General features: G+C 39.3%; 3 protein-coding genes across 4 annotated transcripts; 2 read left to right on the top strand and 1 right to left on the bottom strand.

Moving 5' to 3' along the window:
• Window positions 1-740: 740 nt before the first annotated feature.
• On the top strand, window positions 741-11,712 carry LOC104456638 (vacuolar protein sorting-associated protein 51 homolog). 2 transcript variants are annotated; one of them, XM_010071486.3, is made up of 20 exons: window positions 741-1,100; window positions 1,532-1,671; window positions 1,870-1,924; window positions 2,062-2,169; window positions 2,616-2,714; window positions 2,857-2,934; window positions 4,011-4,088; window positions 4,406-4,561; window positions 5,899-5,999; window positions 6,104-6,171; window positions 7,594-7,667; window positions 7,812-7,878; window positions 8,228-8,331; window positions 8,675-8,941; window positions 9,065-9,181; window positions 9,889-9,960; window positions 10,042-10,092; window positions 10,302-10,532; window positions 10,615-10,791; window positions 11,395-11,712. In XM_010071486.3, the coding sequence occupies exons 1-20, from the start codon at window positions 927-929 to the stop codon at window positions 11,494-11,496; spliced, it is 2,319 nt and encodes a 772-aa protein (XP_010069788.1). In that variant the 5' UTR covers window positions 741-926; the 3' UTR covers window positions 11,497-11,712. The 2 variants fall into 2 exon arrangements, with proteins under 2 accessions (XP_010069788.1, XP_010069789.1); XM_010071487.3 differs by lacking the exon at window positions 741-1,100 and having other exon boundaries at window positions 1,592-1,671; window positions 2,029-2,169.
• Window positions 11,713-12,753: 1,041 nt separating this feature from the next.
• On the top strand, window positions 12,754-15,066 carry LOC104456637 (pentatricopeptide repeat-containing protein At4g18520, chloroplastic). Its single transcript, XM_010071485.3, has one exon. The coding sequence runs from the start codon at window positions 12,985-12,987 to the stop codon at window positions 14,893-14,895; it is 1,911 nt and encodes a 636-aa protein (XP_010069787.2). The 5' UTR covers window positions 12,754-12,984; the 3' UTR covers window positions 14,896-15,066.
• A 1,377-nt stretch (window positions 15,067-16,443) lies between these two features.
• Window positions 16,444-19,822, bottom strand: LOC104456636 (tRNA (carboxymethyluridine(34)-5-O)-methyltransferase). The gene is made up of 3 exons (XM_010071484.3): window positions 19,695-19,822; window positions 17,345-18,442; window positions 16,444-17,013 (listed from the first exon to the last, which is right to left on the bottom strand). The coding sequence occupies exons 2-3, from the start codon at window positions 18,406-18,408 to the stop codon at window positions 16,926-16,928; spliced, it is 1,152 nt and encodes a 383-aa protein (XP_010069786.2). The 5' UTR covers window positions 18,409-18,442; window positions 19,695-19,822; the 3' UTR covers window positions 16,444-16,925.
• Between the last annotated feature and the right edge of the window lie 4,258 nt (window positions 19,823-24,080).

The following is a 24,080-nucleotide window of genomic DNA, read 5'->3' as shown; positions in this document are numbered from 1 at the left end:
AATTGCAAATTCATAACTGAGTTGAGTTGGATCAAATTAGGCAAATTTTAGAATGCCCTAGTCTTTTATATGGATTTCAATTCATGTATCAACTTCAACGAGTTATGATGGGTTTTTTTACATGATTTTTATCAAATTTGCTCATTCTATAAAATAGTTTCTGACATAGAAGATATAATCTAAAGTTACTTTTGCATATGTACAAATGTTATTTCTTACGTGTATATATTGATATTAGATTAAAAAATTCTAATCATGTAAGTTTTGTTATTTACAAAATCATAATGTACCTAACATATTGAGTAATTGATTTTCTTACGTGGTCAATTTTTTTCGTAGGACATACCAAATCAAACTTATTTTATTATATAGATGTAGGGTGAGACTATATTCTCAAAATGACAGATAAAATTAATCTAATGAAAAATGTTATGATTTGAAATGATGTATCTAAATCTGATTTTTTGGATTTAATCAATTGCTTGGTCCCCTTTATTGAGTTTATAGTGAAATTCAAGAGTCGAAAGTAAGATTTATGACAATCATATAATAATCATCGGGAACTTTTTCCATGCATGGTCAATATGTGTTGCACGACGAATAAGGACACCATTAATCGCTGCATTTTTTAATTTATTCAATATCATCCCAATACCTTTTCTAAACAGATGTGAAAAGGGGCATTTTGGTCAATCGAGGCAGATCGTCGGGGCATTTTCCGCCGTGGAAATAGCAATTTGGGAAGCCGCGGCCTGAACTAGCAGTGAAGGCTGCAGACGGAGGAGAAGAGAAGAAGACGGAGAAGACGAAGAAGAAGAGCAGAAGGAGGAGGAGGAGGAGGAGGATCGCCGCGAACCGCATTGCGCCCTCCTCGTCGGACGTCGGAGCGGAGCTTCGGAAGAGAAAGCGAGAGAAAAATCCAGGAAATGGCCGCGGAGGACGGCGTCCCGTTGGACGACAAGGCGAAGAGGACGAGGGATCTGCTGTCCAGCTTCTACTCCCCGGATCCTTCCGCCGCCTCCGACGCCGCCTCCAAATCCGCCTCCCTCGACGCCATCAACACCACCTCCTTCGACGCCGATCAGTACATGAATCTCCTGGTACCTCTCTTTCTCTCTCTTTCCCCCTCTTCCCCGGTCCGATTCGCATCCCGCGGTCCTTCGCGATGATCTCGGTGCGAGGAGAGTCTTAACTTTAGGCCGAGCCTGTCGCCGAATCGCTCGGTTCGGTTCGGTTCGGTTCGGCGGCGATCGAGGCACCTTGTCCTGCGTTGGCTGAGTTGTGTTGACGTCGTGATCTGCGGTGTCAGCGATTCTTTCTCCTAAAAGATCTTTAGGCTTGGCTTTCTATTATCAGTGTTTAGTGGAGATGCGTGTAAATTCCGATTTCGATATAACTGCAATGACTGAATTTGATGGAGAGGGAAGGTTTAAGCGATGCGTACGATAGGAGTGAGTAAGGTGGCTGTTCTTATGATTAGGATGCGGAGAATCTCGCGGGTGTTAATTGGTGACCGTCGTGAATCGTGCAGGTCCACAAGTCAAATTTAGAGGGGCTGCTCAAGAGGCACGTGGAAATGGCAGCTGAGATAAAAAATCTTGATACTGACCTCCAGATGTTGGTTTATGAAAATTACAATAAGTTCATCAGTGCTACAGATACGATCAAGAGGTAAACCAGGCATCGGATCTTTCAAGTTTTAGAGAGCTTCGCCGTGGTCTTGATTGTAATCATGTCATTTTTAACATCTAGGCAGTCTTTATGGCGTGAATGATTGTTTGCTGTGTTTCTGTTGGGTACTAGTTAGCTTTCTATAGGTATTTTCATTATTTACTAAAGGTGAACCGTGTTTTTTTTTTTCCTTGACAGAATGAAGAGCAACATTGTTGGCATGGAAACAAATATGGACCAGCTCCTTGAAAAGGTATATGGAATGTCTCCCCCTCTCGCATATGCATGCACACTTGTTTGCGTGTGTGTGTCGATGCACAGGCGCCTTCTTGTGCACTGATGACTTCTCAACTTTAGACCAGGACTGATTGACTACCCAAACTATGGCAGATAATGTCGGTTCAATCCAGAAGTGATGGTGTCAACACCTCTCTTTTCGAAAAGAGAGAGCACGTTGAGAAATTACATCGCACACGCAATCTACTACGGAAGGTTCAGGTATGTGATCCATTATATATATGATCCTGCTTTTTTAATGTTCTTATTATTTGGATCGAATTTGGCACGAAGTCCTCCAAACCTTGGTCCATTGTACCCTCACAAGGAAAGGATTTGATGGTTAGTAGAATAGCTGATTGGGAATTGTTGCATTTCTAGCTTCTAAGTCATATTTGAACTGGCAGCTCTGGTGTTGACTCTGAGTGTTTTGTAGTAAGACGTGCTAGTTGGTCTAGCCTTTTGTTATTGATGTGACTAGTCCTCATCTTTTATGTTACTACCATGATAATCTCTCGACATATTGTGGGGATATTGCGCATAGAGAGAACTTCTTAATTGTACTTACTAAAGTAATGGTGGATGGTATCTGATATTCAGTACTTCTTGTAAGATCTGTTTTTGGTCTTGTATGAGTAAAACAATTTCATCTTCCATGGACAGAACAGTTCATATATGATCTGCCGGCTAGACTTAACAAGTGCATCAAATCCAAAGCTTATGCTGATGCAGTCAAGTTTTATACTGGAGCAATGCCAATTTTCAAGGTCAATTCTTGTCGAACACTCCTGTAGTCTTCTGTGTGCTCCCTTCCTCTTTATCTGTCAAAACAAACCACAGTAGATTGCCAATGAGACAAAGGAAAAGCTCTATCGCTAAAGTGTTCCTTACTTTTCAAAATCTCTTTAGGCATATGGGGACTCATCGTTCCAAGATTGTAAAAGGGCTTCTGAAGAAGCAATGGCGACAGTCATAAAGAACTTACAGGTATATCTTCTTTTGAATGATGGTAATTCTCTTTCTAATATCCAAAACCTGATCAAACATCTAGACTGTGGATGTTTAATAGGTTTTGGTCTCTATCTTTCTGTTTTGGCTTAGTGATATTGGCTTTACGTCGCTTAGTGAAATCTCATAACAGAAGATGAGAGAATGCAGAACCAACCTCTGATCTTGTAATAGTTATTATTCAACTAATTTACTCAAGTTAGAGCTCAAGCTTTCAGTTTTGTGTTTCTGTAATTTCCTATGCCATATTGGAGGATGAGTGTTGATTGCAGTTATGTTACCTGCAATTTCCTATCCCGTATTGGAGGACTAGCATTGATGCAGTTGTGGTACCCATGATACTTTCCGTCGAAGGATTGGGGTGTTTTCTATCTGTGTCTGAACTATTTAAGTTTGGTTTGGCTGCATGGATCTCTTATAGGTTTTTATTCTTAAGATTATTAGTGGATCTTGCATGTTCATCTTGCCAAAATATTTGGCTTGGGAAATGAGGTAGAAAAAGATCCAGCCAGGCTAAAAATTGAAATATCTTCTTTTTTGCACTATCTGTTTGCCTGATATTTTCCAAAAATAAATTAGTCCATCTGTTTATGAACTGTGGCCTTATGTGGGAACAGTCGTGCTAGTGGGGCTGTTCCTGCACCAGTCGGAAGTGTCAAGTCCAATAAATACTTTATAAGTCAACTTTGTCGTGTGCCCCGAGTGTCCTCTTTAAATCAGCCCTTGAGAATGAGATAGTATTAACCCTGTGCCATGTCATGCCAAAAGGAACTATTAGTGTCAAAGTACATTGTTCATACCTTAATCTGGACAAAAGACAGCAGTTGCACTTTGTACATCTGGTAGAAATCATAGATTTACAGAGGGAGTTGTTCCGAAGCTTCACTTTTACCAACTGCAATCGGTTAACGAATCATAAAATAGTAAGTTACGATAAGTAAATTTTAGGCTGAGTAATGTGTTCACTATCCCCTTTGTTTTGTTTTTGTTAATTAAATATGTATAACACGCATTCTTCCTCTTGTTTTTTCCTTCTCTTTTGCAAAACTTTTCAGGGAAAGCTGTTCTCTGATTCTGAATCCATTCAAGCACGAGCTGAGGCGGCAATGCTGCTCAAGCAGTTAGATTTCCCGGTCTGTACTGCTCCATGACTTTACTTTTTTTTAGCCTAGTAGATGAGTTTGAAGGGGAAAGAAAAAAGAGTTTTGAGGACATTAATGATTTTTTTTTCCGTCTCACCTGTTTGCGATTACAAATGGCAAGAAGAATAATGCTTTTGTTCTTGTTATCTCTTATCAAGTTACCATTGGTTATTGCAAACTCCTGGAGTTTTGTCCCTTTTTATCTAAGTATTTGATGCTTGGATTTTTCTGAGTTCATAATAAAATAATGAGTACTATGATTTATGCATTATCACCTATATCTATGATTGATCGATTGGTGTTAGCAGGTAGAAAGTTTGAAGGCAAAGCTACTTGAGAAGTTGGAACTGTCTCTTATGGACCTTAATCTCAAGGCTGAAGAAACAGAAAAATCTTCAATGGATCCAAATGACAATTCAAAAGGAGGAAGCTTATCTGAGTCACTCTCCCTCGCCTCTCATGAGGTAAAAACTGAATATGCTGCCATCTGGCAATTTAATGGAAAGGATTTGAAAGATTGTAATTCCAGAGATAGTGAAAGCTGATAACTCTCACTCTGAGTTATCAGTTTAATCTCCCTGATTTTGATGCTGACATAATAAAGCATGTTCTTATCGTTATGATGTAGGAGTTCTTCAGGCTTGGCAAATTTTATAAGCGTCTTGAGAAGATACATGACTTTGATCTTTGTGAACAAATGAATTATCTCTATAATTTGGCGCAGGCTTATCTATTTCCATTCTGCACAAGCTATAAAGTGATCATAGGGATAGCTTTTGATTAATGCCTTCAACAAAAAAAATCCAGGATAACCTCCAAATTAAGCAGTATTTCCTATATTCATATTTTCCACTATTTCTGATTAGTTTTGGATGTTCTTCTATTTCATCGGAAATTAGATGCCTCTTTTTCAGTGTTATGTGTGAGATTTGTTGATCTGACCAGTGGAAGTCTAGTATCCCAATTCTAGCTGATTACTTGCTTACAGATTTAAGTTGTGCATTGATCATTCAGAAGATTGGTAGGTAATGAACCCAGTTCAACCATGGCTGCGAGTGCAACCAATCATTAGAAGACAATCACATGTCTTTTTTTATTTATTTTGCTGATTAGTAAGAGTATTCATAGAAGTGGCACTAAGGCAGCTCCTGTTTAGCCTCCTTTCTATTAGAAAATGACTACATAAATAATTTATTTTATCTATAAGAAAAAGAATTACTCAAAAAAATTTCAAGGCAATAACAACCCCTTTAATAACAAAATATCAAATTCTATCAAGCCCAACAAAAAAAAAAAAAAAAAACCCAAAGCCCAGTTAAAACACCAAAATGGTTGCATTGAACCCTGTAGGATGAAACCATCCATTCTTAGATTTACCTATGCATTACTTCTAAAATCCTTCTCTGCATTCACCCTCCCAATATGAAGTTCTGCATGTTCTCACGCCGTCTTTTGTCTTTTAAATCAAACGCTTGTACTCCCTCTCAAAGAAAACAAAATTTAAGGTAATTTTTTCCTCGGATACAAAATGTGACACTGACGAAAACCTTTTACTAGTTTTATTTGTTAACATTTGTTCCTTCAACCTCTAAGGAAAACTAAAGCTGGTTATTAATAGCATTGTTTTAGTTCTCTGTCGATTTATCTAACTGGAATTGACACGTAAACAGTTGCGATGAGGTTATGATAGAGAAGCATTTGTTCCCCTACACTGTAGATGCATATGACTTGCATCTCCTTTAAAAAAAAAAAAAAAACAATTTATTATCTTTAAACTGATGCCTTTTAACTTGTGAAGTAGGCTTCTGTTCGGGAGTTTGTGGAGGCTGTCCGTGCTTATCGGGTCATATTTCCTGATTCAGAAAAGCAGCTTATTTCCCTTTCACGGGACTTAGTTATTAAGTAAGTGTATTATCATGGATGTCTACTGTTCTTTCAGCTAATAAACTCCTTTTGTTGACATATACTTCACACATTGTTTAAGCAGACTTTCTTTGTTTATATAGGCACTTTGAGACAATGGAGCAGTATCTTCAGAAACGAATTTCTTCAACTGATCTTATTACCATCCTTAGTGAGTACACCTTGTTACATTTTTTCTAGGGAAGCTCATCCCTACAGTTTTTTAAATAAGCTTTGGACTAGGATACTGGTTGCTTTCTGGGGATTTATTTGCTTTTGTTCCCAGTAATCTAAGTTTTACTCTTCTATAGCTCTTTCACAATAAATCAAAATGTAATCTTGATCGTGGGGACATATTTATGATGTGTACCTAATAGGCTAGGAATGACTCTTTTTCTCCAAGAATGTTTGTTCTCATTTTCTCCTCACTCAGTTGTCCAAAGAAATTATTCAATGCAAAGTTGGAGTTGTTACCTTGAACATGCTTGTTAGTATTATTTTTTACTTCTATTCTAGTCAAATTAGGGTATTGCGCTTGAACTTTCCTTAGTACTTAATAAAGGCATTATTGGTTCCCTCCCTCCCAGCATTTCGAAAATATGGGAAATTACGCAAATGGTCCATGAAGTGTGCAATGCCGTCCTTGAATTTTTAATTTGTTTAATGTGATCTCTAAACTTTAGCCCAACATACAATGTCATCCCTGAACTTTTAATTTGGTCAATGCGGTACTTGAACTATTGGTAAATTCTCAATTTACTCTGAAGACTATGTGAAAAATATGCAAACTAAAGGACTTTACGGAACAATTAGCAATAGTTCAAGGACCATATAGAATAAATTAGAAGTCTAGGGACAACATTGCATATTGGGCCAAAGTTTAGGGACGATATTGCACAAATTAAAAGTCTAGGAACGATATTGCACGTTAGACTATAGTTTAGGGACTATTTGTGTTATTATCTCTAAGAAATTAAAAGGTATAGAAAGGAAAACAGAAGGAAGAGATCTGTAGACATGGAGCTCTATGTAGCCAGGAAGTTATAAACGTCAAGAGATTAGGGCTTGCTTTGCTTTGCCAATCCTTCCAGATGACTGTCAGATGCCTAATGAGCTTCTCTTGTGGGCAAAAGATGCTTAATGAATTTCAATCCTCATTTAATCTGAAATATTGGGGACCATCTTCTTAATGGTGTTCTTCTCTTTTAAATGATTATTACACAATATTCTCCATGATCTGGGTAAAGTAATCAAGTCAAATAGATTATTGGAATTTTGGAAGCATCAAGTTTTGGTAAAAGTTCTTGTATGTTTTGGTTTGGTAGTCATATAGTTGGCTTTCCCTATAGAGATGCCAAGAACACAATGCCCGTGGCATGGAGCTGACTGTTCTTTGTATCGTTAGTGATAAGTGATGCTTGGTGTCTGATCAATCACTCTATCGTTCGATAAGATCACGTTTGAATTACATTTAAAGGTGGACTTCCTCCGGCATTGGTTTATGAATTCAGGATTTCAAGTGTTCATAATAGGGTATCTTATTACCTTGCCATGTCAATCGAGCAATGCTTAACTAAATCCCTATCTTATACAGAAACAATATGGACGGATGTGACTCTGATGGATGAGGTTCTAAAGGATGCTGCTCTACCTGAGTTCTCACTGGAGGTTAGTTAGAAATCTTTACGCCATTGTTTCTTCATATTAGAATTCTTTAAGCAATTGATAAAGTGATGACTTCCTTAATGGGGCCTCCTTGTTTGGGTGAATAAGTAGCTCTCTGCAGTGCTGACCTCTTCTATTTCTTCTCAGGCTGCCCAGGTTGCTGTCAAGAAGTATGTGGCTGGAAAATTTTCTTACCTTCAACAAGATATCTCAGGTTAATTCCCTATCCATATTTTCATGGGGATCATTTAACTTGAAAGGAGATTTTAACCGATGATGATTTTACACATTCTGTAAGTGTAATTCTTTGAAAGTGCCAACGAATTTACAGTCCGTCCCCATTAACCGCTCGGGCATCGACCCAGGAAGAATCAATTCTAGGCTGCGGGACATTATTATCTTGCCATTGGTGTACTTGTGGATATAATTAAATATATGGCGTTTTACTACATTAATTGATGTGCCACTTCATCTGTATATCGCTTAACTGCATACTGGAATAACTTTTCTTATTTATTTTTTTGACAACTGCTAATTGATCTCGTATGACTGGGAACTGGCAGATGACCTCCTTAGGCGAAACGAGAACTCTGAAAGTTATTCCTTGCAGATTGCCTTGGAAGCTGGCAAAAAGAGTGTTCTTCAAGGCAGCATGGATGTTTTACAGGTGAGTGATGCATGCGATGACAGTTTTGCTGACCTAAGCATGGAGTAGTTAGTCTGTTAAATTTATCTGGTATGTCTTTTTATTTTAGGTTCACATCAATCCTCCACGTTTGCATTATGCACTAGAAAAGTATCTCAAGCGAATAGTCCCTGTAGTGGCCTCACTCTTCTTTGCTCCTATGTCAGCAAGTTCCTATTTGGAGTGTGAGCATTTATGCAGTGCTTAAATTCGCATTGTTTAGCAGTATTTTGTTCAGCTACTGGCTAATATGACCTTTCTTAAACTTAGACTCTGAATTTTGGTAACGAATCTTTCTGACTATTATTCAGTATATTTACCTTAGGACTTCCGGCAACTTTTGGAAGACAACTTGGGGTTACTAGTTAAACTGAGAGACTTTATTGTGGATTGGGTTCAAGAAGGATTCCAAGATTTCTTTAGAACACTGGATGATCACTTTAACTTGCTTTCTGGGAAGAAGAATCTTGTGAATAAAGAGCAAAATATGATGGAGGTGACACAAAGTGATAAAGGTCTCATGGGCATTGTCCTGGTGCTGTCTCAAATCTCTGTTTTCATTGAGCAGAGTGCAATCCCGAGAATCACTGAGGCAAGGAGTTTAATATCATTAGCTGTCAAGTTTCTTATTTATGATTAATGGTCTCTGTAATGCTTTTTATCTTGTATCATTGGGGCATGCTTTGGAGTTTTTACCCTCTTTTCTACTTGCCAGGAAATCGCTGCTTCTTTTTCTGGTGGTGGTGTTCGAGGATATGAATATGGACCTGCTTTTGTTCCAGGAGAAATTTGTCGCAGATTTCGATCAGCTGGCGAAAAGTTTCTGCACCTTGTATGGTTTGAATTTTATCACTTGAGAATCCATATATACAAGTCAGAACTTACATTTATGACAAACTAGTGATAAATCTGACCACATCTGCATGGGTTGGAAATAGTACCATGTTGAAGCATTGATCAGTTATAGACCGGATGATTCCTTTTTATGGATGGTCATTTAAATCCTGACATGCTTTCGTCAATGTGGCCTTTAGGGCAGCAAAATCAGCACATTGACTCACAAGTTTTCAATTCAATAAACAGGACGTGTCTTCAAGCTTCACCTTTTCATAGCATTACTGCCAACTGTGATTGTACTTTGGTGGGGGATCCTCCGATTCAATAAACAGGATGTCTCTTCAATTCTATAAACAAGATGTGTCTCTGAACTCAACATTGCAAGTTTGGCCATGATGTTTTTTGTTTTTCAAGGGGCGAGGTTATGGAAAACTTTCTACTTTTAGAATCTGCAGATGTTTTATGATGCTTCAGCTAGAAGTGATGCGAGAAGTTGTTCTTGGACTTTCTTATCTTTTAGTTAAGAACATTGGGTTCATCTAAACTTATTCTTGCGGGTTTTTCTATTACTAAGACCAGTCAACTACCTAGAGGAATTAGTTCTCTCTCATGAATATTTGTACTGATCAGTATAGCCAAATTTCATCTGTTCTAGTATTTAGGAATTTGAAAGGAAGTTGATATTGTATCTCTTTTTCACAGTATATAAAAATGAGTACACAGAGGATCTCTGTCATCCTGAGAAAGAGGTTTACTACACCAAATTGGGTCAAGGTCAGTATTGATATAGTTTCATCGACTGAGATGCATTTATTTTGCATTGACAGTATGTTTCACTATTTTCTTTTCTGACAGCATAAGGAGCCTAGAGAGGTTCATATGTTCGTTGATTTACTATTGCGAGAGGTTGGCACTTTTCTTTTCTTTTCTTTTCTTTTCTTTTCTTTTCTTTTCTTTTCTTTTGTTCTATTTTTAAAATATTGCAGTATCCAAAAGAGAAGGAAGCTATGTCTTCAAATATGCTACTGCTACATTCTTAATGGTTGATCTCCAATTGGATAAATATGAATTCTTCTCTCCTTTGGTTGACATTGAGGTAATTTTATCTGTCATAGTTGGAAGCAGTAGGGTCCGAAGTGAAGCAGATATTACCCCAAGGGCTCCAACGGAAGCATCGTCGTTCTGAAAGCAATGGAAGCACTACATCTTCGCGTAGTAATCCATTACGAGATGACAAAATGGGTCGATCTAATACCAATAGGGCCAGGAGCCAGCTTTTGGAAACACATCTGGCAAAATTGTTCAAGCAGAAAGTGGAAATTTTCACTAAAGTTGAATACACACAGGTCTAGTTCCCTTTCTGCTAAGGAAAAAGTGGTTGTAAACAGTCTCGTCATCACATGATCTGAATCGATATCTCTATTTCAGGAGTCAGTCATCAATACAATCATAAAATTGTCCCTGAAAAGTCTTCAAGAATTTGTTCGACTTCAAACTTTCAATAGGAGTGGGTTTCAGCAAATTCAACTGGATATTCAGTTTCTAAGGTCTCCTTTAAAGGAAAGTGCCGAGGATGAAGCAGCCATTGACTTCTTGCTAGATGAGGTAATTTATTATATAGTGTAAGATCGAGCATATCTGTTATGGAGATCAATTTGGGTTGTACTGCAGTTCGGTGTCAGCTTTCATATCCCCCTGTTCTTGAAAAACCTACAATTCTAATTTAGCAAAAAATTTGTGAGAAAGAATTCACACAACGGCATCAACCCTTCCTCCAGCGTCTACCTTTGAGTTTTTGGCTTTTCATAGTTGTGCTATTCGGTGGTCTTCTATATTATTATTATGGAATTTTTTGTTGAGGATTTTGAGAGAGGAGTGTAGGACTAGGAGACTTAACTGTTTGCTGGAGCTGGGGTTAACTTAACTCTCATGCTGGACTTCCATGTCCTTCTGTTGTGTTTGACCTTCCATGCATCTTTGACGGCTAAAACTTTGTCCCCTGTTGGGATTAAATTTACACAGACACCTAGCTTCTTTTCATGAGTTGTATGTGTGGTTTATGTTATTTCGCCAAATGTCAAAAAAAAAAAAAAAAAAAGGTTGTGTTCGTGATCTGTGGACTTACATTTCCTGTTCTCTGCTCTTTTACATTGCTTGTCTCGAGTTTGTAGAATGTAATCGTGATGGTTCTCGTCATGTATGGGGCAGGTGATTGTTGCTGCTGCGGAGCGTTGTCTTGATCCAATCCCTCTGGAGCCTCCAATCTTGGACAAACTAATACAAGCCAAGTTGGCTAAAACAAAGGAGTAGAGCCACACTTTTTTATTGGACATAGGGACGATGTCCGCAATTTCTCCTGTTGCTTCGTCACTCTTATTTCTCATCATTTCCTCCTTACAATTTTGCCTTTGGTGCTTTACAATGTTTACGTTGGCGATTCTTCTGTTCCAAGTATTGCCATTGAATGCAATACCACTGGACTTATAAAGCTCTTTTCATCAATAAATATAGGAATTCCTCTATAAACCCACTTAACTTTTTGGCTTATGCCTTGTATGCACGACGACGGAACATCATCGGCTCCAGGAACTTCAAATGCACGTCCTTTAGTCTTTGGCATACGTTTAAGGCTGTATCTGGCAACCACTTCTCCAAAGGCATTTGGCCCCTAAAAGCCGTTTGGCCATATCTTTTCCAAAATTTTCTAAATTCTCTCAGCACAAAGACAGGTCTGATGAAGTTCTGGGCTTTCACATTTTCGGAATGTTAATGCATTTTATTTTTCCTTTCAATTTTGCTCTTGCTTAATTTTCAAAATTCCAAAAATGCCTCAATATATTCTATCTTATGTATCATCACCAATGCTAGATCAAATCATTGGCGAACCTCACCTAAGGTCACACAAGCTTAACGAGGGCCATATGAGATCAACCATTGTCAAGTTTGCTTGAGGTTTTGTAACTTCAAGCAATGATTGGCTGTGCTAGATTTGACTTCTTGGCAACCTAAATCCTTTGTTAGCATTCGGTGAAGGGTTTAAGGTTTAGTTTCAAAAAAAAAAAAATTGCCTTATTTTTAATCAAAGTTGCTTGTCATTACATATTTACATCATAGGTTGCTAAGCATTATTTATTTTTTCAAAAAAAAAAAAATTGATATTACCTGGAGTCCTTTACATTTCTCCTAGACTTTTCTCAAAGATCAAGCCAAATAAAAGTCGTATTGCTTAGATTATGGCTAGTTCACTAAATGTAGCCTTAGGAAAAAAAAAAACTTATTTCATTACAATATAAAATCCAACGACACCAATTGTTTTATTCAGACTTTCCACACCGATATTTATGCCTACTGTAAGATAAATAACAATACCAAATTGTATTTGCATTTTTTCCCCTCAATTACAGCGGTTTGGAGCCATTTTCTTGAAGTTATCTTTTTTACCAAGTTCCTGAACAAGTCCCACTCAAACCTTTTCTTTCGTGAATCTTTCCCCATTGTTTCTTTTCGCGCGTGCGCATTTATATATATGTGTGTGTGTGTGTGTGTGTGTGTGTGTGTGTTTTTTTCTTTTGCCGTTGACAGCATCAGAAAAGAACAGAGAGTTTCTTTACATTCCTACGATGCCAATTTCTTTGAAAAATTGGACCTCTTTCCCATAAAAAAATATACCTAAGAACTGCTTCAATCCACCGTTCGTAGTTTGTCCGGACGCGGGAAAATGGACACTAGCCAGCATCATATCCAAAGCTCAGCCTGAAACTTAAGCTTAACTTCCTTTCGGACCGACCGACAGATGACATGAGCGACCTTCTCAGACCGATTCTTCGGGAAGGAACTCCATTCCATTTCCGGCAGATGCTCTCCTCCTACACCTTCCTCTCGCCAAGCCTCGCTCCACTCGACACGCCCGTCTCCCTCCTCCGCCGGACGCCTCAAACCCCAAGGCGCCGCCTTTCCTCGAAAGCAAGAACCGGCGGCGGCGGAAGATTCCGCTCTTCGTGCTCCAAGTACCTGTCTTCGGCGTCGGAATGTTGCTTTTCCAGCAGTGTCCCGTGCTCCCGAGAAAACCCAGATGGCGATTCGCGCGGTGGCCCCTCTGGCGCTCAATGCATGAACGATGGTCTTCTCGCTTCTTGGCTGCAGTCGTGTTCTAGCGTCAGAGACGTTCAAAAGGTTCAAGCTTTGGTTTTGAAGTGTTCAGGAGCCGGTGCTGCTTACGTTAATAATAATCTGATGTCTGCGTACTTGAGATATGCGAGATTGGACGAGGTCAGGAAGGTGTTTGACGAAATGCCTGAGAGGAATGTGGTCAGTTGGACTACCGTGATTAACGCGTGCGTTCGGTTTGGCTTGGACAGCGAGGCTCTGAGGTTGTTTCTTGATGCTCTCGGGGTTGGGGTCCGAGCAAACTGCAAGACGTACGTGTGTGTCCTGAATTTGTGTAGCAGGGGGTTAGATTTGCAGCTCGGGAAACAGGTTCATGCCTGCATAATCAAGAATGAGCAGAGAAACTTGATCGTCGAGAGTGCTATAGTTCATTTCTATGCGCAGTGCGGGATGCTTGATAGCGCATTCTGTGCATTTGACCGGATGGATGAGCATGATGTGGTGTCTTGGACAACAATAATCACTGCTTGTTCCCAACTAGGACATGAAAAAGAGGCCTTTTCAATGTTTGGGCAAATGTTAAGGGATGAATTATTGCCTAATGAGCATACTGTGTGTAGCATTTTGAATGTCTGCGGCGAGGAGAAGGCATTGAAATTTGGGAGACAGTTACACTGCATCACATTTAAAAAGATGATCAAGAATGATATTTTTGTGTGGACATCTTTAGTGGATATGTATGCAAAATGTGGGGAGATAGTAGATTCAAGAAAAGTATTTGATGGAATGAAGCATAGAAACACAGTGACATGGACAACCATGATAGCTGGATATGCTCGGAATTGGCTCGGTGAGGAGGCCATAAACCTTTTCAGGGAGATGAAGAGAAGGAATATATTTGCTAATAACCTCACCATTGTAAGTATTCTCCTAGCTTGTGGTTCAATCAAGAAGTTAGAGTTGGGAAGGGAAGTTCATGCACAGATTCTCAAGAAATCTGTTCAAACTAATGTCCACATTGGAAGCACCCTTGTATGGTTGTACTGTAAATACGGAAAGTATTCAACTGCCTCCAATGTCCTCCGCCAGATGCCGTTCAGAGATGTTGTCTCTTGGACGGCGTTAATATCTGGCTGCGCACATCTCGGGCTGGGAGCAGAAGCACTTGAGCGCTTGAAAGATATGTTGGATGAAGGTGTGGAGCCCAATGCGTTCACGTATTCTTCAGCACTAAAGGCATGTGCTAAGCTAGAAAATCTTTTACAAGGAAAGTTACTTCACTCCTCCGCAAACAAGACTCCCGCCTTGTCTAATGTGTTTGTTGGGAGTGCATTAATTCATATGTATGCAAAATGTGGATACCTAGCAGAGGCATCTCAAGTTTTTGACAGCATGCCGCAGCGTAATTTGGTAACATGGAAGGCTATGATAATGGGCTATGCAAGGAAAGGTCATTGCCGAGAGGCTTTAAAGCTCATGTATCGGATGAGAGCAGAAGGTATTGAGGTGGATGATTATGTACTCTCCACGGTTATCACTGCATGTGGAGATTTGGAGTGGGACAATGAAACTTCATCAGAATATTGCTTGCAGTCTAGTTGACATTTCAGCTCTTAATGCGGTTTCCATGGAAACCAATTGTACATGAAGTAGTCATTGGCTCAGGGATGGGGATAACTATACAATCATTGGCTCACAAATAGATGATATAACTGTTAAAGTAACGTTGCCTGGGAGGAATAGAAAGTCTGCCAGGAAGGTTGATTGACCTGACTTCTGTGTTATATACGGTATATCCACCCTCTTCCGAGCAGCAGTATCAAGGAACGTGCGAAGGAGGAAAGTGCAGCATCGAACTCCTTAACACCGTATCATTTGTCATCTCCAGGAATGCCAAAGCTATGTAAACATTGGAGAGCTGGGTGTGCAGGTGGCTGAAGGATTAGGAGAACTGACAATATATACATAACGAGAAAATTCATCGGTCACCTATAATTTATTTGTGATCAGTACATTGCATTATATTCACATCACTTAAACTGGGAAAATCGTCTGTATCGATAATGATGTGGACGTGCAATTGTACATATATAATCACATCCAATACACAATCCCTTTGTCAAGCACTAGGGAAAGTTTTGCAAGTTGCGCGTTAGTAATTTTGTTCTTGGTATTCCCCCTTGTCAAACAAGATAGTACTGACCTGCAAGTACTGCCGGACGCATTGACGAGACTATAAGACGACTACAAGGAATTACACATATTTAGATTTTGACCTTTTTCAACTGGCTATGACTGTTGAATTGAATATGCCTGCGACCTGTCTCTGCAGAAATATAGAAAGAAATTTCTGTTGCTCTGATTGTTAGTATAAACGAGAGAACTAATGCAAATGGTCGTGGAAATAGATGTGAGATATTGAGAAAGAAGTCGAGCTGAAAAGGGAAATCGAAACTGATTGTTCTTCTTGCCTCTTGGCATCAGCTTTTGCCTTCAAGTTTCGAGACATGTTCTTCTTGCCTCTCGGTTCCTTTCTTGATTTTGTCACAATGGAGGAATCGAGTGACTTGTTCATGTCATCGGCTTCGAAGTTGTTCGGCCACTGCTCAAGTTGTTAAAAGATGTTTCCATGTGGTTCATGGAATTGGGATCTCGGGTCAGCTTGAATGCGTTAAAATAATGAGAATGAGTGAAACTCGTGCTAATTCTAAGAATTACAGGAAACGCATGAGGGCGAAGATTTCGAGAATTTGGCTGTCCGTCCTTCCGTAAGTTCCCTCTTTTTTTTTTCTTTTTTTTTTTTTGCCTTTTTTGAAGGATTTGATCTTAAGACGGCGTCTCAAGACTCGCAAGCTGTAACCACAGGATGGTTACCCAGTGGTTTTCTGAAAATTTCACTCTTATTAGGACGGATCGCTGAGCATTCACACGATACATGAGAACTAAAATGCGCCGCGAACTTGGTCCAAGTCTTCGGCCTTCTTCATCCTCCCAGATTTAACATTAGATAAATCTCGTGGGAAAAGCTTTTTCAAGTTACCGACCCGCGTGCTAATACATATTGCTGCTTAAGATAATGACATGTCAACAAACAAGGATCCAACATCTTATATGTGATGTTGGTCTCAGCAAAAATACCAAGTCAACACGTGAAAACCATGTTCCTTACATTATTGTTTATTGAAAGTCACACTGCTCATAGAACAGCTCTCTTTTTTATGACCAAGAAACCTGAAACCCTACGAAATATAATTTGCCATAAATGACCATCGAATCCAAAGAATCAAGATGGCGGACATAAAACAGATAAAGCACATCATGAGTACAGTGAGTTGCAGATCATGGTGATCAGTTGCTTCACGCCATCTTGGCATTTCCGACCATTTCCGACCGTTACATTCCAGCCATCTATACTAACAGTAAAACTTCACAAAATTTTGGCCAAAAAGTGAAAACTTGGCCTTAATCATGCCCTCGTCCTGTCCACTCATTAATGAGAAGGAACGATTCTCTGAAAATTCATAGTCAAAACACATATTGAGCCCGACCTCAAAACTTGCAGGGCTGGGAATTAGCATGAGAATGTACCAATTCCCACCACAAAAGATACATAATCTCCACACCTGATTGTGTCAGTATGTCTTCTCGAGAACAATACACCAGTTTGATTTGTCATAAAAACGATCAACAACTATGATGTTGTCCATGCCAGATACCAACCTGCAAATGCCAAGCCAAAAAGAGCGAGAAGAAGAGGTCAATTTTATCAGCTGAACACATGCGCTGAGTATGGGTGGGAAGTAATTTCTTGCTAAACAGTTTACGGAGTCAAAACATCAAAACATTTAAGAGCAGCGTAAACCCAACAGGTAGAACTTTTTAATTTGATCTGAAAATTGCTCAACAGTGTATAAAGAAGCATGATGCCAAAAGACCCGTAAAGAGCATGTAAAATTAATTAAAAAAAAATAGAAAACACAGCACATAAAATTGCTGTACCTACATTAATAATATGAGTACTTGTATCTAAAAACATATAAAATTGATTTACCTCTCAAGTTCACCCTCACCAAAGACGTGGTAATATCTATTATACACTACAGCACCCTTCTTATCGTCCTTTTTTGCCAAACCACTTGCAAGAGCAGTCATGGAAGCTCCACTGACTTCAGCACGATGATAGGGTAAGTGCCAAGGTACAAAGTATTCCTGCTGATCCTCAATATTCTTCTCTTGTCTCAATGCCATTTCATCATCTTCTCCATGATGATTCAAATTCTGAGTCTTCTCTGGGTTTGTGGCCATATTAGCTTCAAATTCCCTCGTGCTTTCCACTGAGCGGTCATCTGTCTCTGGGATGCTTTCCAAAATCGAAGATGAAGGGCTGCGAACTCCGGGACTTCCTGCTCCTACCCACTCTTCCACATATTTCGGTGCTAGAGGAGTCCACTTGGTAAGCAATGATTTATCTTCCTGTTCTACAGCCCAAACAGTTATCAGAACCAGCCCGCCCTTTTTCACGGCACGAACTAACTCTTCAATTGCTCTTTTCCTCCTATTCTCCGTACTCAAGTGATGCAATACGGCTATTGAGATTGCAGCATCCCCGAAACCAGTTCTGTAAGGAAGATTGACAGCATCCGCAACCAGAACCTCATGCTCTCTATCTGCACATATTTTTATCAGGGGAGCACTTATATCACATCCAATGAAATAGCAATCAGGAGTCAAGCCCAAGTACTTCCCATTTCCACAACCCGCATCCAAGATGAGTGATCCCGGAGGCAGAGTTTTTAGAAAGGTGGCAACCTTTGGCCACTTGGCGAATCGAGTGGAACTGAAATGAGGAGCTATAGCATCATAAACACGGTGAACATACTTCTTTTCTATTTCCGGGGTGGACTCCACATTTCTGGAGGAACACTTCTCGTCATCACATGTGGAAGCAGATTTCTGGATTAAGTCACTACCACATCCAGAAGAATGTACATTGGAATTATCTTCTCGCATAGTACTATAGGTCTTAGACAGCCAGGCGCTTGAACTTGTGGGAACACACAATGCCTTCCAAGTTGCAGATAAGAATCTATTTTGTCTCAGGAAGGTAATGATCATCAACGAGGAACACAGTGGCTAACCAGACACAAGACTGGGGAACAAGAAGACCAAGTTAGAATATTGATGTAACTAACTTTCCAAAACATGCCAATTTAAGGCCCATTCATACATAAATGGAAAATAACAAATGCAGTTATCTAGGCAAACTCGAGAGAAAAAAAAAAAATCTCAAGTGCCATCTCGAGGAATTCAACAGAAAATTGCTAGGGCTCTAATGTTTCATTGACATACATCGCAATGCAAGCAGACCTTCATGAATTTATGAAACTATGCAGCAGTCCAGCAGCATCAAATCAGACCTATCCCACGCTTAGATGTTTAGTTTTGGAATTTTCCCCGTAATTTCATCAATCAGTTGTAGCTCATGCATAGAGCTTTGTGGATCATTTAATTTCCACACTACATGGAGCACTTCCAGGAAGCCAAGTAAACTGACAGCAGATGACTAAGGCCAGCTGTGTGCCTTAAAAATCAGGAAAAATAGGTCCAAAGAAGACAAAAAACTGCTTCTAGAACCGGCTCTTCAATCCCAAAAGGCAAGTGCAGTGCACCAGCATATGGACTCGTTAGAATCGGAATGATTTGAATCGTGCAATGGCCTGTGATCCAGTGTCTAAGATGTCAAATTTCCTTGCCCACAAAAGTCTTTAGAACGTACAACAATGCCTAATCAACCCTCAGATGACCGAAACCATCACTTCGCTCTCGCAAATCTCAACAAGCAAAGAGAGGGAACTATGCCACAATGCCATACAAATCCAAAGCAGGTCGCCAAATAGACCATTTTAACTCTAACTCGTTCGAAACGCATAATCAAACCGCAGCTAAGGCCCCAAACACGCAAATTTAGCAAAGACTCCGAACGATACGAATAACAAGACTGACATGAACATACTCCAAACATGAAAACTTAATCCAACCCCACCAATGCCCGACTCCTCAGCAGCCGTGCCTCGGCCAAATTCACCGAAGAAGCGAAACTCGGAATTCACGAGCAACCGCCCTAATCCAAACCCCGCCCCATCGGTACCAAGAACGACGACCCAGCAAAGGGAAAATCAGAAAGCCCTTCACTTCCAATCACGCTCTCGAGCAGAACCCAACAGCGAAGAGACCCCACCGAACAGGAAAAGAGCTTCCTTTCAAGGCGAGGCCAGCCACCCCACCACGCGCACGCGCAAGGAATGAGGGGGAAGTCGAATCAAGAAATCGCACCACGCAAGGAATGGACATAAAAATTCTCAGCAGTAATTTGATCGAGTAGAGAAAGGAGCACCGCCAACCTCTGGAAAGTTTCATCCATGCAATATCGAGCTGACGAGCGAGAGAGAGAGAGAGGGAGATGCGAAGATGGACGAGAGCCGATGCGTTCATGGAGCTGAGGCTTTGAAGAGGGAGATGGGGAGCGTACGCAGTGGTCCGACACGGAGAAGATGCAGACCAAAGCGGGGCGGGCCACTCGGGTCGGGTCGTAATGGGCCGGGCCCACCTTGGTGACGGAGTTGGACTCCGCGGGCCTGCCTCGCAGTCCGGGCCCCCCCGGATAGATGAGTGAGGTGGGCCAGGCCCGCCCACATATATTCAAGTTAATACCACAAAATTTCAAATAGGTGCACCTATAACAATTTACTATAAAAAAACACAAAATTGGTATATTTGTGATAAATTTACCTTCTATTAGTTTTTATTAAATTGGATTAATAAATTTGTATACTTGTGACAAAAGAAGAGTGAAACACGCAAACTAGTATATCCATTAATTGCTACGTATCATCGAACTCAGCAATTTGATAGTAAAATTTAACGAAAATCAATGGAGGATAAATATTCCACAGGTGTACCAATTTAAGATTTTTTTTAGTGTTAACCATATTCAGAAAAAAAAAAAAAAATGTCAAGACGAGCCTAATTTGGTTGTTTAAGAATGTTAAAAAAAAAAAAACTGGAAATTCCTGAAGAAACCAAACAAAACAAAACCAGGTTTTAAATCCAATATCACGAACCGAATGTGAAACCGCAAGCCAAGTAAATATAGAATCACATGACAAAGAAATGCAAAAAGGAAAATGACAAATCGGGGCGCAAAAAACAAAAACCACGCGAACAGGAGATGGAAGTGGGGAGAGGCAACGTCTCAAGCTCATTCCTATTTTCAAATCAATCCTCCTCATTATTTCTAGGAGAAAATATTTAGTGATTTCACAATCCATCAAACGACAGAACATCAACATATAATAAGTCGTAAATTTTTACAATATTTCGCAACTTTTATATGAAATATCAAGGTACCAAAATACTTAAAAATTTAAGATCGACGAGCAAAATTTACTCATTTTTTCCATCCAACGTTGGTCGAGAATCGGACATCCTTTCCCAAAATTCAACAGCTAACGTTTTACTGAAATAGCTTGGGGAAACTTCGAAACGAAAAGTCAAATTCTCTTAAGGAAAAAAGCCATGTCCTCCGTCGGTCCTGTGTTAGCAGAGCCGCCGACCGGCGGCGAAGCTCTCCGTTGACCCGTGGTCGAGTGCGGTGGAGACTAGAGAAAAGAGCGCAGGACCGCAGAAAAAGCAAACCTACGGTTCTCTTTGTGCAGAAAATACGCAATTGGATACATCTAGATATGAAAAGTAATAACTTTGTATCTGGTCATCAATCGCAGAATAATATTTTTTATAATTTGAGGGAAAACAATTGAGGGATGACAATTTATTTCAATGTATATTTATATGTTGTCGTTTTAAGAAACTTCAGGCCGTTCCGAGCCCTTTTTCACATGGTAAAAGCTTAAAAACTGATTGGCTCAAAGAAAAAAAAAAAAAAAGAAAACAGCCCCGCCTGAACTAATTAGGTTTTACTGATGGAGCCGAATTTTCGAGCTTTGGATTTCTATTTCGCATCCTACCACAGTCACAACTTCGATATTTGATTAGAACCATGACTAACCCGAGTGGTCGTTATAGATGAGAACACATCTTATGCTCGAGTTTTTCTAAATCTCATAATTTGTAATATATTTTACTTCTTCTTCTTCATTTCACACTACACTCATTAGTGATTTTTCGTGATCAATTTCCCATGAATTTGCAGGTTAAACTATTTTCTATTTTTTTAAGAGTATACAATCCTTTGAATATTTTAGGAAAGATCTCAATATCTCTCGATCTCCAGTTGGAAATAAGACCCCTCTTATTGGTGGATTATTATACAATATGATCCACGTGCAAACTTGAGTGAAAAAATAGATGAAGCTGATGCCCATTTCTGTGGAATCTATCAATCAAAAAGACTAAATCGAGGAAATTTCCTGGAACAAGCGATCAAGGAAAACATGGTCATTTTTTTAAAAGAAAAACACACTTAGTCCATGAAATTGCACTACTTTTTTTATTTCTTTTTCCAACTTTTGCATTTATCCAATCAAGTTCTTGAAACGGTAAATTTATTCCTCTTTTTTTTTTTTTTAATTATGTCCCTTCATCTGTAATGCCAACATATTCTTGAAGCTAACATAGACTGAAATTTTCGGAACAGCATAACTGAACAAAGAAAAATGAAGTAACGAGAAATCGAAATATAAATAAATATTGTCAACTTTAATTTGGCGCCACAATAGTTGATCGTGGCTTTAATTTTTTCAGTTCGCTGAAATCAGAGACAAAAGCATTTGATCATTTCATAATATTAACTACAAATGATCTCTTATATAGTTTATAGAAAATGTTTGAACGAAAAATATTTTCATTATTTTTTTTCTGGGTCTTTTTTTTTTGGAGGGGTGGGGTCAAATTAGGTCGAAGACTTTTGCTCGTTGGGATCGTGGCAATTTGGAATTGTTTCGAGTGGGGTGACTTTTGATAGAAGCATTACTTCCACGTTCGTACAGGGCTCTTGGATAATAATCGTGGCGGGCGACATTAACCCACGTTAGTATGTGGTGATTTGGCGACGACAGGGATGAGTCGATGTCATTGAACTTTCTCGTGAAGTTTGCTAGATTCTGTCGCTCGTGTTTGTGGAAACTATCGAAGCATCTAAAAACGATATTGAATCATACTTTCGTCCTCCGGTTTAAACTTTTGAGATGAATTAAAAGCGATTTCGTGATTAATTTTTTAGCCTGATTTCAGCTTGTGTACGTGTGTCCAAATGTCTATGCACTTATCATTCGCATCTTTATTTATATATAATTCTTGGATGTCACGTAATTGTGATCTAATTCATTAAATGGAAAAGTAGGAACACTTAGATTTTTCATTAGTGAGTTAAGAAGTTTGTTGGTAAATATGTGTTAGAATAAACCATACATTTATCTAAATACCTAGACTTTTAGAATAATTAATAGTGGTTTAACAAAATCTCATATCAGAGCTAAAAAGTCTTGAATTCGAATCTTCTAGGCTCTTATTTGTTCCTTCAATCGAAAATTTACATGTGAGGAGGGTATTGAAATATTTTAATAATAAACCTTATATTCGTCTAATAACTTAAATTTTTAGCGTTGGTAGTGGTGTCATAAAAATTTTCACAACATGAAAAAGAAAGAGAAGCACTTTATTACACCATTATAAAAATATTAGCATATTCTACGGCATATTCTATTGTAGTCATCTTGTGTAAGTATATCTTAATGGAATTTACGTTAGATTCACCTGTAGAGAAATGTTTTCACACCACTCTTATGACATATTTATCTCTACACATGATGAGATTGATGCTTTATGTCTTTTATATGACCATGCGTGTTGACAAGAACAACACATACTAAGGCCCATAGTACTTTTTATAAATAAAAAATAAAAACCACCATAATCAATGGTTCATGATGATAATTCTTTCCTTTAATGTAGAAGCGTGTAAGGGTAAGCTGAAAATATATTAATTCAATCAGATAGTGGGGTTGCACAAGTCCAACAAGCTAAATTAGAAAGCGGATACTCTTAGCTCTATCCTTAGATTTAACATCGACGACCGACCTCCTATGCTACCATCATCTCCCTCTCCTCATCCTCTCCTCTCTATGAGGGAGGTGATACCGTCATGATGATGACGAAGGCGATGATGACAGTGTCCTTAGATCTAACATCGACAGCCAACCTCCCATGCTACCATCATCTATCTATCTCTCTCTCTCTCCTCATCCTCTCCTTCCTCTGAGGGAGGTGATACCGTCATGACAATGACGAAGGCAATGATGACAGTGTCCTTAGATCTAACATTGACGACCAATCTCCCATGCTACCATCATCTCTCTCTCCTCATCTTCTCCTCGACGACAGTGATGATAATGGCATTGACTATGGAGTGGAAGATCGCTAAAGGTGCCGGTTAACATAGGGAGGGGTTAGGTTTTTCTTCCTTTCACGATAGCTCTGAATTGACACATGGTGCTCATGGGTACGGCGACGGTGTATTGGTAAAGACGGGATTGAATATAGAAGGGGAGGGCATGCCTCCCACCTTCCAAGTGAACTTTTTTCCTACCGCACATATTCGATGGCATCAATCCAAAGCCACCAGCAATTCTCCCCAACCACGACTCCTGTTTTCTACAAGTTTAGGCTTTGTTTATAGCAGCCACAATCTCTCCACCTTCAAAAGCGATCCATCTTGTCTTGTTGGTCCCGACAAGCGATGATTTAAAAACGTCCATGTCTGGTCCCCAACT

This window comes from Eucalyptus grandis, chromosome 6 (genome assembly GCF_016545825.1).
Source record: "Eucalyptus grandis isolate ANBG69807.140 chromosome 6, ASM1654582v1, whole genome shotgun sequence".
NCBI lineage: Eukaryota > Viridiplantae > Streptophyta > Magnoliopsida > Myrtales > Myrtaceae > Eucalyptus > Eucalyptus grandis.
The sequence above is the reverse complement of the archived record's forward strand: the minus strand, read 5'-3'. Positions and strand labels throughout refer to the sequence as shown.

Coding starts and splice junctions, on each gene's coding strand:
- LOC104456637 (XM_010071485.3), top strand. CDS start 12,985: ATGAGCGACCTTCTCAGACCGATTCTTCGGGAAGGAACTCCATTCCAT.
- LOC104456636 (XM_010071484.3), bottom strand. CDS start 18,408: ATGATCATTACCTTCCTGAGACAAAATAGATTCTTATCTGCAACTTGG. Junction 17,014..17,344: donor GGTGAGGGTGAACTTGAGAG/GTAAATCAATTT, acceptor TGGCATTTGCAG/GTTGGTATCTGGCATGGACA.
- LOC104456638 (XM_010071486.3), top strand. CDS start 927: ATGGCCGCGGAGGACGGCGTCCCGTTGGACGACAAGGCGAAGAGGACG. Junction 8,942..9,064: donor CAATCCCGAGAATCACTGAG/GCAAGGAGTTTA, acceptor TCTACTTGCCAG/GAAATCGCTGCTTCTTTTTC. Junction 10,792..11,394: donor TTGACTTCTTGCTAGATGAG/GTAATTTATTAT, acceptor TGTATGGGGCAG/GTGATTGTTGCTGCTGCGGA.